Raw genomic sequence first — 10875 nt, forward strand, 5'->3', positions numbered from 1 at the left:
CCAAATTTGAAAATTTGAAAATTTATGAGGGTATAAACTGAAATTATGGGGTGCAGGAAGAAATGTCCTAAATAACAGATAAATAACCCTCTTATCATAGACCAAACACTGGACTTTAGTTGTTAACTTGTTACGTGATAAAAAAAGATGTTTTTTTTTTTCCACACAGAGCTTTTAGATCAACTATGCTAACAAATTGAATAATATAACTCCATTCTGAGGGTGAACATTTAAAATTAATTTATTATAAAAAAAATTAATTTTTTTATAGTATTTCACAAAACCAAAAGTAAATAAAAATAAGAATGGACGAATTATTAAATAAGAGAGCAGTTTAGATTTTGGGGCACGCTTTTCTACATATGCCGCCTAGAAAGCGTGTCTACGTCACCGTATTGCATAGCTTATGCAAGTGATCATTTTGAAGATGCTTTATACTAAGAAATGAAAAGGATATTTTTTTTTGTTATTATTTAAGAGTTATTTAATATAAATAAAACGAAAAAAAGAAACAGAGAGAAATGAAATAAGTTATTTAAATACTATACTATATACATAATAATCCGTATGAGTAATTAAAACAATAAAAATAAACCTGAATATCTTCAACAAATTTGATTCAAGTTTTATGGGTAATAAAATTTGTTTAAAAAAATTAGTTGTTACTATAACCCAAAATAGTTTCATATTAATTAAAACAGAAAATATTCCAAATGTGTAGTGATTAATGATATCAATAAAAATAATTAAAATCGGATTATATAACCTGTATAAAAGTATATACTGTAATGAGAAAAAAAGAAAAGTGAATAATAGGTAGATATGGTAGAAGAGTAGGAACTACGAATGAAAATGAAAATGGCTAAGAAGATGATGCGTAACTACGACCCCAGCACGCTTTGGCAATCATCACACGCCATACACAAAAGTCCAAACTTGGACCTCACCTTCGACCCTTCCCTTGGAAATCCCGATTAAAGCACTAATACAATAGTCTTTAAATCAAACACTTGTGAAACTACCAAAAGAAAGCTTTGAAAATCATCATATACCACCCTTTTTTACTCCCTCTTTTACAATGTTAAAGTCTCTTTCATACGTGTGTACTGTGACATGAGTTTCACTGGAATTACTCTTCCTGCTTGTAGCCGATAGGGAGTTGGAGTTTTGAAGCTTGGAACAATCAAATGGATGCAATCCAAACAGAGAAAGTTTATGTTGCTGTTGGTAATGATGCACAAGATGGATTTAAGGCTTTGAATTGGGCTCTAAAGAAATGGAATTCTCATCCAATTTCCGTTGTTATTCTCCATGTCACACACAATACTCCCATGGATTATGTCTATACACCATGTAAGTTGGACTTGTGTATCGGCTTTAATTTCATCCTCCGCACTCAAATTCAATTGGGTTTAGCTTAGTTTTGAGATTCTTTTGCAGTTGGGAAACTTCCAGCAAGATCTGTGAGTGAGGAGAAACTACAAATTCTCAGGAAAGATGAGCAAGAGAAAATCAACAAGCTGTTTGCCAAGTATGTTGCTTTCTGTGGCAAGGTGTGTACATTCGAAACGAAATTATAGTTGTTAAGTCCAATTACTCAGATCATACGAAAAGAAATTTTGTATATTGCAGGTGCCAGCAGAGATTCTTCAAGTTGAGAAATCTGATGAACCAATGCAAAAACGAGTCATAGACTTGATCTTTGGTTTAGGAATAACCAAATTGGTCATGGGATTTTCATTCATGAAGCCCTCCGTGTGTGTAACTTGCTTGCTTTTCTTATCAAAGAATTTCGTTTTGTGAGTAATGCTAAATTGACTTGTTTTTCTTTGCTATGTGTTCGGTCTCTTGATTAGGAAATCTAAAGGTGCTATTAGTGGATTGTTCTATGTTCATCAGCACAAGCCTTCCTTCTGCGAGCTGTTCATTATTTGTGGGGGGAAGCAAATTTTCCTGAGAGGAAAAAATGATGAGAAAATCATGGAGGATGATCATGGAGTCATGGTTGCGAGAATAAGAGATAAGATAACCTTCAAAGATTGGTTAGACAAATGGTTCAATGACAAAACCCAGGATTCTCCGGATAAAAGTGAATCAGTTTCCTCAAGAAATTTGGAGTCCCCGGTGACCAGAAACCAGTGGGAATTTTACCTGCAGGAAATTGATAATTATTATCAAGAATTGTTGTCTTCCAAGTTGGAGGAAGGAAACTGCGGGCTAGATAATGACGACTCACAGATTGGTCCAAACGAGCCACATGTCACTGAACACAACAATTATAATATGGTATCTTACAACAATGACAGATATTTTTTCCTCAAATATGTGTGTGGCCTTGATTAATGCTAATATCTATCTTCTTTGTTCCCTTTCGTTTTGTTTCTTGTAGGGAGTTGTTAGATGATTGGTTCACTTTTTGCATATAATATGATTTGCTTTCATTGTACAATATTGAAAATGAAGGCGCCTGTTTGTAAAAGTCCAAATACCCATCTTAAGAAAACTCACTTTGATATGTATGTTCTAACAAATTCATGCCCATTGGTATTTATACTAATATTTAATGTGTTTAGTTTTCAAAATACGGAACCAATTTTCAACTCTCAATCTTTTGGTTTGTGTAAATTTTGAAAATGTACTCACTTTATGGATGTTCTTGTTCCCTTTTGTTATTTCACATGGTGTTGTCAAAAGTAATGCCTAACACTGTATCCTATTCAGAGTGGTGCAGAGAAAATTGAAGTCCTGAAAAGTCAGCTGAATGAAGCTCAGAAGACCATTCTATTGAAGAGGAAAGAGGCCAAAGATAGTAAAGAGAGGCATGCAAAAGCTGAATGGGCAATTTGTCTATGCAACAGTCGGGTAATACTCTAAATTTTTATCAAGATTAGGATTTTGTAAATTGATATGTGGATTAAAGAAAACATTAAAGATTAATGCACGTAATGTTATACTTTAATTTTATTCACTGATTGTGATTATAAATGTAATCTATCTTCTTCGGCATTCTAGGGATTTATTTTTCTTGCATGTGAGATTCACGTAAATTGTAATTATGAATGCGATGGTTAGGCTGAAGAGGTGGAAGGTCGAATTCGAGAAGAGGTGGGTGCTAAGGAGGAGCTAAAGAAGGAATGGGAAGCGGAGAGAGAGCAGACGGAGGAGATGAGAATGGAGGTGGAAGAGAGGAGGAGGAGACTCAGTTCCCTGACGGAGGTGCAATCGGAGCTCTCCAATAGGCTTCAAATATGGACGCTGGCCAAGACGCGGGCGGAGACGCAGCTCGAGAGGGCGGTAGGGGAGAGAACAGAGATGGTGAGGGAGATCGAGGAGCTCAGGCGCCAGAGAGACGTGCTTAACCGAAGGATCGAGTTCTGCAAACAGAAGGACGCAATTGGAATGGCGGCCAGGCTCGCCGACACGCGCTGCACCTTCCGCGAGTACACGGCGGAGGAGATCCGGTTGGCCACCGACAACTTCTCCGAGCGGCTGAGGTTGAAGTCCGGTGGAGATTGGAGCAATGTTTACCGGGGACGCTTCAACCACTCCACTGTTGCCATCAAGATGCTCCCTTCTTTCTCCCTCCAACATTTCCAATCCAAGGTGCATTTTCTTTTTGTCGGATTCAATTCTTATACAATTCTTTCCGATTCCAGGTTCAAAGCTAAAACTACATTCATGATATGTGATTTTAGAGTCAGAATCGATTATAGGAAATTAAAAACAAAAGTTAATGTGCATAGAATACTAATTTAGACTGCATTTTCAGGTGAGGCTTCTTGGTGATATTAGGCATCCTCATCTGATTGCCATGGCGGGGTTTTGCTCCGAGCCCAAATGCATAGTTTTGGAATACATGCGCAACGGAAGCTTAAGAGACATGCTGTTTTCTAGGAGAAAAAACCGCGTTATAAGATGGTACGACCGAATACGAATTGCCACAGAAGTTTGTTCAGGCCTGGGCTTTCTCAATGGAGCTGAACCAAGGCCCGTCGTTCACTGCCATTTGACCCCATCCACAGTCCTCCTAGACCGCAATTTGGTGGCAAAGATAACGGGCTTTGGGCTCCATGATTGCCGTGACGAACAGTGTAACGTCGAGTCAGATTTGCAGGCTATAGGGGTTTTGTTGATGCATCTTTTGACAGGAAGAAATTGGGCCGGGCTGATTGAGGAGGTGATGGCCGTGGATATGGACAGAGAGGCTTTGGCTAGCGTTCTTGATGAGATGGCTGGGCAATGGCCATTGGATCTAGCAATAGAACTTGCAGGCCTGGCTTTGATGTGTGTGTCCACGAAAAGCAATAGAACTTCAGAACTGAGCATTGCAAAGGTCTTGGAGGAACTGAATGAGATAAGAAGAAAGGGGGATGAAATAGTTGGAAGGGAAGGACGAAAGGCAATTATTGGTGGGTGTGTAGATAGAGAGGGAACCAGTGATGTGCCTAGTGTTTTTCTTTGCCCCATACTTCAGGTTGGCTTCTTCATCTTTCAAAGAACTTTCTTTTACATACATAAATATTTCTCCTAAATATGGTTTTTTCTTTCTTTATCTGCAACATATATGATATGTGACAAACTTTCATGATACTGATTAAATTCGAAAAACCCACTGGCCAACTGATAACAAGTTTGATCATTTGTCGAGTCCTTCAAATGATGTTTGGACAGACAGGCGAAAGTGGGGTTAGTCTTTTTGTTTCATAGACTTAAGGTTGTGTTGTTGGGTGCAGGAGGTAATGAAAAACCCACACTTGGCAGCAGATGGGTTTTCTTATGAGCTTGAAGCAATAGACCACTGGCTGCAATCGGGGCGTGACACATCACCAATGACAAATCTGAGGCTGAAACACACATTCCTCACCCCGAATCACACTCTCCGTTCCCTAATTGAGGATTGGCAGACCAATAAACCACCTAAACTTACACACTAATACCTGATTATTTTTAGTTCATTAGATCATATGTACAGATTATTAATTTGTGACTAGTGCTGATTTTTTGTTCTCATTGCCACCGGTGGACCATTAACTCCAAAGGAAAAGTTACCAATTAAATTAGCCAGTCATGGGTAGGTTCAAGCCTAAAACTTCCTCCCTTTTCACTTACTAGTATTTTTTACTGTCACAGTCAGAGACTTGCTACAACTATAAAGTTTTAACTCAACATGAAAGCAAAATGGAATACTTATTCATATAAATATATCAATACGTAAGTACACTATTTGGTTTTTCAGCAAGACAATTTAACGTGTAAAAAATTGCAGTCTCCCAAGCATAATAAATCTTCTACAGCAATCAGTCTGTGCCCAACCTAATGTCACTATAGCTATATTACACTGCATAATTTACGTTTGACGAGCGGCAATATCTTTCCAGTCCCACAAAGAATAATAGACACATCCAGGAGTGACTTTTATCTTGAAGGAATATTACCAAGATTAAAATGTCAGAGTGAACCAAGCATTAGACTCCCAAACATTTAAAATTGAAACAACAGCAACACCGGACGACCTTCTTCGGCATCGAATATTCAGATAGCAAAGAGGGATCAGTGGAAATGTCTTCAGCTCTTGACCAGACAAACACCCCTCGCTCTTCTTGTCTGCCAGGGACAGTGTTGTCTAGTAGGAATGCCACCAACAGTGTAACCACCATGTTCAAGGACATAAGAGCATTGATTGCAAAATCAAGCTTCAAGATTCAAAATGACAGGTCAGCTCATATGATCCAAAAAGGAAAAAAGATATTGCTCCATTTGCAAGAAAAACAAGCTAAAATGAAGATTTGTCGTTAAGGACAAATCTGCATGATATCAGTTTCAATAAAGATAAATCATCTAGGATGTGTTAGAAAGTGTGTGATTAAGTAAAACTTAAGATTCACACGTTCATCTATAAGCTATTCAATCAGTCCTCCTTTTGTTTGTTCCTTTTTTCTTTATATTTAAGGCTAAAGGTTCTAACCTGTTTAATGCCTGAACGGAATGGTCCGCTTGATGCTGCCGCATAAGGAACCAGATAACTGGGCAGTATCAAACTTGACTCAACCTGGTATTGTTGAAAATAAGCAGGGATAGACATTCCAAGGAACAGTGAAACGCCAACTATTGTAATGTTCCTGAAACTGGTTGATTGACTAAACCGTAAATTAGAGAGGCCTAATGCTGCAGTAAGAGCCCACATGAAACATAGTACAGAAGCAGCCAAGGCCTGTGGAATGGAAGCGAGAAGAGCACCCACTTTCCCTACAAAATTATATTAAAAGTCGTATTTTGAAACTCAAAATATGTACCAAAAATGAAACCACTGCACATCCTTAGGTCCATCGCAGCCAGAATGGAAAGGAATGAGAATGTATAAAGTTGAACAAGAATTTGGCGCCAGGAGTTATTTACCTATAAATGAGAACAAGATCAAGAAAGCAGCTCCAACCACCACTACATTCCGACTTGCCACCTTGGTGATGTCAATTGTGTGCATGTTTTCTGTCAAGGTTGTTGAGCCAGTACCTGAACCCCAAAGACCAGCCAATATGCTACAGAAACCCTCAAGAGCAATTCCTCGGCTCACAACACCGGGAGTAGGAGGCCTTGAATTAACTTGCAGAGATGTAGCATGATAAGTTCCAACCTGGAAAAAGGATATGCCGTTCACAGTTACAATTGCAGGTTCATCTCCTATTGATGTTTGATCCCTGCTTTCAGCATGAAAATTCATCTTAATAGTTAAATGAGATTAGAACCTAGACAATATGATACTTACTGAATCCACAGAGGCAACAAGTGCCACTATGACCATGATTATGGAAGTCCTAAAATGGAAAATAGGGATGCCCCACTGTAAAGGGTAAGGAATTCTGACCCATGCAGCAGTAGCCAATGCATTGGAAACATCAGTCCTGCAATGCTGCATGGTATATGCATGTTTTCTACATGCATCCAACAGAATGTTTGAACTTGGTATATTAGGATTGCATCCTTTGTAATTATATGCTCCCCCAGCTGTTAAAAAGGATGCATATATCCAAATTATTGTCAAACTCAAGGGAACCTGAAAATGTTAAAACATCAAGTTACAAGAATTATTACAACATAAACATGCCAATGGAAAGACTTAGCCAACACTATCCAAGATTGATCAAGAAAAACAAAAAGGAGAGAATGACATAGGTCATCAATATTAGAAATGAACAATTATCATCTTAATTTAAGATACTTACAGCATAAATTCGAAATAAGTGGCGCCCGAAGATAGATATTCCTCGTAGATACTTCAAACAAGACAAAAAGAAGAGAGAATGAGTTTTTGAATGCTCCTTACAGCATTAAATAAACAACCAAAAAGCCATGATCTGTTTACAACAGACAGCCTCTAACATGGAGGAAGTAATTTTACAAATTACAACAAATAGAAAACCGCTTCAGATGCAAAATATACTGTACTGGTGCTACTTGAAATGCATATAGGACTTACTAAAGTGAATATCAGAACCAGTGCTATCTGTGGAATGGTAATTTCTGGGCAAGTGCCTGCCTGTGGAAAACCGTAGCTGAAGAATGCTAAACCTACAGCAGCAACAGTTGGGGCAACCACAATTGGGTTGATTAACCTAAAATCGTAAAGAATAAACAGATCAGGCTAAAGTGTTTACAGCCCTCTAGAGATAAAAGGTCAGTAGCTTCTACAACTTCCTTGATCAATATAAATTCCCTTTATGCATATGGCTGTTCCGTGTGCTAATGCTAACACGTGTTAAATATTAAGCAAGGGAGTAAAGTGGAAAGCTAACATACTTTACTAAATCTAGCACAAGACAAAAGACATTTGCTAACTTAAGATATGGCTTGTAACATCTTACCTGAGTAGAACAGACATAAAACCACTAAATCCCAGGATAGATTGGAATATTGAACCAACAATTATAGCTCCTTGGAGTTCCCTCATTATGTGTCTAAATTTCTGCAATTACAGGGCTTTTATATGTAAGCTGAGAATATATCCAAACTAACAGAATAGAAGTCAAAGTTGTATGTGATTTGCTAATAAAGAGGTACATAATAGACGAAGTCTATTAAAAGATAACAGATACATAAAAGCAGAAAGGATAGAAGAAAATTTATGCTGGTGATTCAGATATACACAAGTTTAAATGGTAAACAAGCCAAGCTTAAATTAACTACCACTATAGTTTCTGTAATAGGTGTATCTGAAGATGTATATAGTTTAAAAATTTAGATAATATAATTTTGTCTGCCTAAACTAAAAGGGCTTGGAAGTGATGCTCTAATGAATTAAATAATGAACTTACATGCTCGGTGAGATTGCGATACTCTTGAGCATTTATGATCACTAATGCCGGTGCTAAATACACAAATGAGCTCCCTTGAACTAAAGGCAGTCGAGTACCAAAGTAGGAGTGCAGTATTGTGGTGATGCCAGAAAGAAACAGTATTGTAGAGATTACGGTAGCAGTATCCTTCTGTCCTCAGCGATTAATGTAAAATCAAAATAAACAGATAAGAATATGATAAAACTATCGATTTTGTTAGAGTTACATGCAGTAAATAGTAAATAAAAGCATATACTTACATCTGTTCCACCCATGACCGGTACCATAACTAAGGGAATCAACACAAGAGAACCGGCTAATGATAGATAGTGTTGCAGGCCATAATAGATAAGAGGTACTGCAATTAAAAAACCCAAAGACGTAAGTGAAAACTAGGTAAAAAAACATTGGCCTCTTATAGAAGCAGGACTATACAAGTCAATCTTGTAAGTGTTGAGATAATAATAAGTTAAGACAATGCTATGGAAGAAAGAACTGGGAAAATGGGTTCGTTCAGAAAGTCCTTTTATCTCATCCATGTTGAAGGAAATCAAGAATTGGTATTCTCAGATGACATTGTCTAGATCTATTTTTCACTTCCGCTGACTCTATTTGGAAAGGAATCAAGGGGTTCGAACATGTTGGTTGCTGACAAGCATCAAACCTTAACAAGGCCAGCTGGGGTTGGAGTCATGTGGAATTGGAAACTTAATTCCTTAAGAAGGATTAATGTAGCTTTCCATCAGTTCTATGAAATCCTGTAAACAATAGACATCTCTGCTCTCACTTTCCTAATTTTGAACACATTCCTATTTTCTTTCTCCCCAACGGAAATTATCCTCAATCAGTCACGGAAAAGAAATTAGCAACTGCAGAATAAAGCTGTCGATGCTATTCACACCAAAATCCAAATAAACTCACTCATGGTACACATCACTACAGACCAATTCACGCAGATATAAAAAGAATTTATTAGCAAGCATCAGAACATCCAAGATGGGAAGTTAGCAACATACCATTCACATTGTTGAACTCACAGCGTTACAGCTTCAAAATTTTTAAGATAAAATATAAACGCATATAAACTAAAGAAATCAATGGTGAAAAAGAATCTACAACCGACAGAAAAAAAGAAGAGCACAAACTAACCAATTCCAGGATTCTCTTTGAGCCCGCACTTCAATCCCAACGGTCTCTGCCACCCTCCATCACGATGCTCCTCCCCTTCCGGAAATACATTGACCTTAACATCGCCATTCCCCTCCTCCCCCTCCTTTTCCTCATTCACCGGAGCAACTGCAGAGACTCCATGCCCATTCCCCTCCCTATTCACCATCCCATTATTGGCATTACCATTCAATGCAACTTTCCTTTCACCACCATCACGTTCTTTCTCTTTTCTCCCCCTCTCATCTAAGACAGCACCATTCTCAGCCCTCGGTGCACCTCCACGAGACTCTGTTTCGATCTCGTCTCGTCTCGTCCTCCCCACCACCGGATCTATCTCTATCTTGGGAGATGACCCTCCTCCCTTCCTCTCAAAAGCTTCAAACTTTGCACTCCCACTTGTCCCCGCTTCCCCTGAGTAATCAGACACAAAACCCGTTCTCTTCGCCCACGACCGTAACTCTCTTGGGTTGTGCTCATTTGGTGATACAAAAGGCTCCACTTTGCTTGCTACTCCACCTTGTTTCTTCCCAGTGCCACCCCTCACACTCATGGCCACATTTCTGTTCAATGATTCCGAGTTCAACGACCCAATTTCCATTGACATCCAATGACACTACTGAACTCTACCCAATTTAGTATAAAGTACAAATACGAGATTACAGAAGCGCAATGGAACCAAAATGGTGTGAAAAGGAAGAAGAGAGTTCAGTGTGTAACAGTTGAAAGCGACGGTGGAAGGAAGGAAGGAAGGAATGAGTGGAATTACCGAAACATCCCTGTGGAATAACCCTGCCTAAGTCTTTAATTGTGTCGAAATGATGAGATTTTCTATGTTTGGCTCTTTGCTTATGCTTCAAGTTATCTTCTCCTGGGTGACCAATTACAAGCTTCTGAAGTGGTTCAGTTCAATATATTTACACATGATCATGAGGACGATGACACCATGGAAATTGGAAAGGACACAGCTAAATCGGTCCAATAAAAAGTTGACTCATTTCATTGCATTTTATCTTTCTATATACATTTTCTTCCTTTCTACCTTATCCTATTTGCTAATTTAAATCATTTATAAATGTTAATTAAAGTAATTAGAAAATAAATTTTACCATTAATTATGTTATTATTCCAAAATTACTCTTCTCATAATTAAAACTTAAATAGTTGAATAAGACTTTTGATGTATTCTCCAATTAAGTTAGGAAAGACAAATTTTGTATCATTCATTTCAAATATTTATTTTTTTAGCAAATATATGTTAATTAACTAAAAGTAACTTAGAAAAAATAACACATCGAAAGAATCTTATAAAATAAACGAAACACTTTTAAAATAATTCTTATTAATATAATTAGTGTGAAAATGACAAAAATAATAA

At 37.7% G+C, this 10875-nt stretch overlaps 2 protein-coding genes across 2 annotated transcripts; one reads left to right on the forward strand and one right to left on the reverse strand.

Annotated features, from left to right (window-relative positions):
* Positions 1–895: 895 nt before the first annotated feature.
* Positions 896–5016, forward strand: LOC124826627 (putative U-box domain-containing protein 50). Its single transcript, XM_047299509.2, has 8 exons — positions 896–1353; positions 1441–1553; positions 1633–1757; positions 1857–2286; positions 2722–2862; positions 3073–3603; positions 3770–4474; positions 4734–5016. Exons 1-8 carry the CDS (start codon positions 1188–1190, stop codon positions 4932–4934), a joined length of 2412 nt encoding a protein of 803 aa, XP_047155465.1. The 5' UTR covers positions 896–1187; the 3' UTR covers positions 4935–5016.
* A 154-nt stretch (positions 5017–5170) lies between these two features.
* On the reverse strand, positions 5171–10456 carry LOC124826628 (nucleobase-ascorbate transporter 11-like). Its single transcript, XM_047299511.2, has 10 exons — positions 9480–10456; positions 8591–8688; positions 8310–8480; positions 7860–7960; positions 7475–7610; positions 7221–7271; positions 6764–7051; positions 6397–6631; positions 5966–6246; positions 5171–5693 (listed from the first exon to the last, which is right to left on the reverse strand). Exons 1-10 carry the CDS (start codon positions 10102–10104, stop codon positions 5466–5468), a joined length of 2214 nt encoding a protein of 737 aa, XP_047155467.1. The 5' UTR covers positions 10105–10456; the 3' UTR covers positions 5171–5465.
* Positions 10457–10875: the final 419 nt, after the last annotated feature.

The sequence above is a fragment of the Vigna umbellata genome, chromosome 7 (assembly GCF_029865625.1).
Source record: "Vigna umbellata cultivar VRB3 chromosome 7, Vumbellata_1.0, whole genome shotgun sequence".
Lineage (NCBI taxonomy): Eukaryota > Viridiplantae > Streptophyta > Magnoliopsida > Fabales > Fabaceae > Vigna > Vigna umbellata.

What these genes read in the sequence shown, in the direction of transcription:
- LOC124826627 (XM_047299509.2), top strand. Translation starts at nt 1,188, where the DNA reads ATGGATGCAATCCAAACAGAGAAAGTTTATGTTGCTGTTGGTAATGAT. An exon ending in GGATTATGTCTATACACCAT is followed by an intron (nt 1,354 to 1,440) that starts GTAAGTTGGACT and finishes ATTCTTTTGCAG; the next exon opens with TTGGGAAACTTCCAGCAAGA. An exon ending in AACACAACAATTATAATATG is followed by an intron (nt 2,287 to 2,721) that starts GTATCTTACAAC and finishes TATCCTATTCAG; the next exon opens with AGTGGTGCAGAGAAAATTGA.
- LOC124826628 (XM_047299511.2), bottom strand. Translation starts at nt 10,104, where the DNA reads ATGTCAATGGAAATTGGGTCGTTGAACTCGGAATCATTGAACAGAAAT. An exon ending in GATCTTGTTCTCATTTATAG is followed by an intron (nt 6,247 to 6,396) that starts GTAAATAACTCC and finishes ATAATTTTGTAG; the next exon opens with GGAAAGTGGGTGCTCTTCTC. An exon ending in TCCGTTCAGGCATTAAACAG is followed by an intron (nt 5,694 to 5,965) that starts GTTAGAACCTTT and finishes TGAATCTTGAAG; the next exon opens with CTTGATTTTGCAATCAATGC.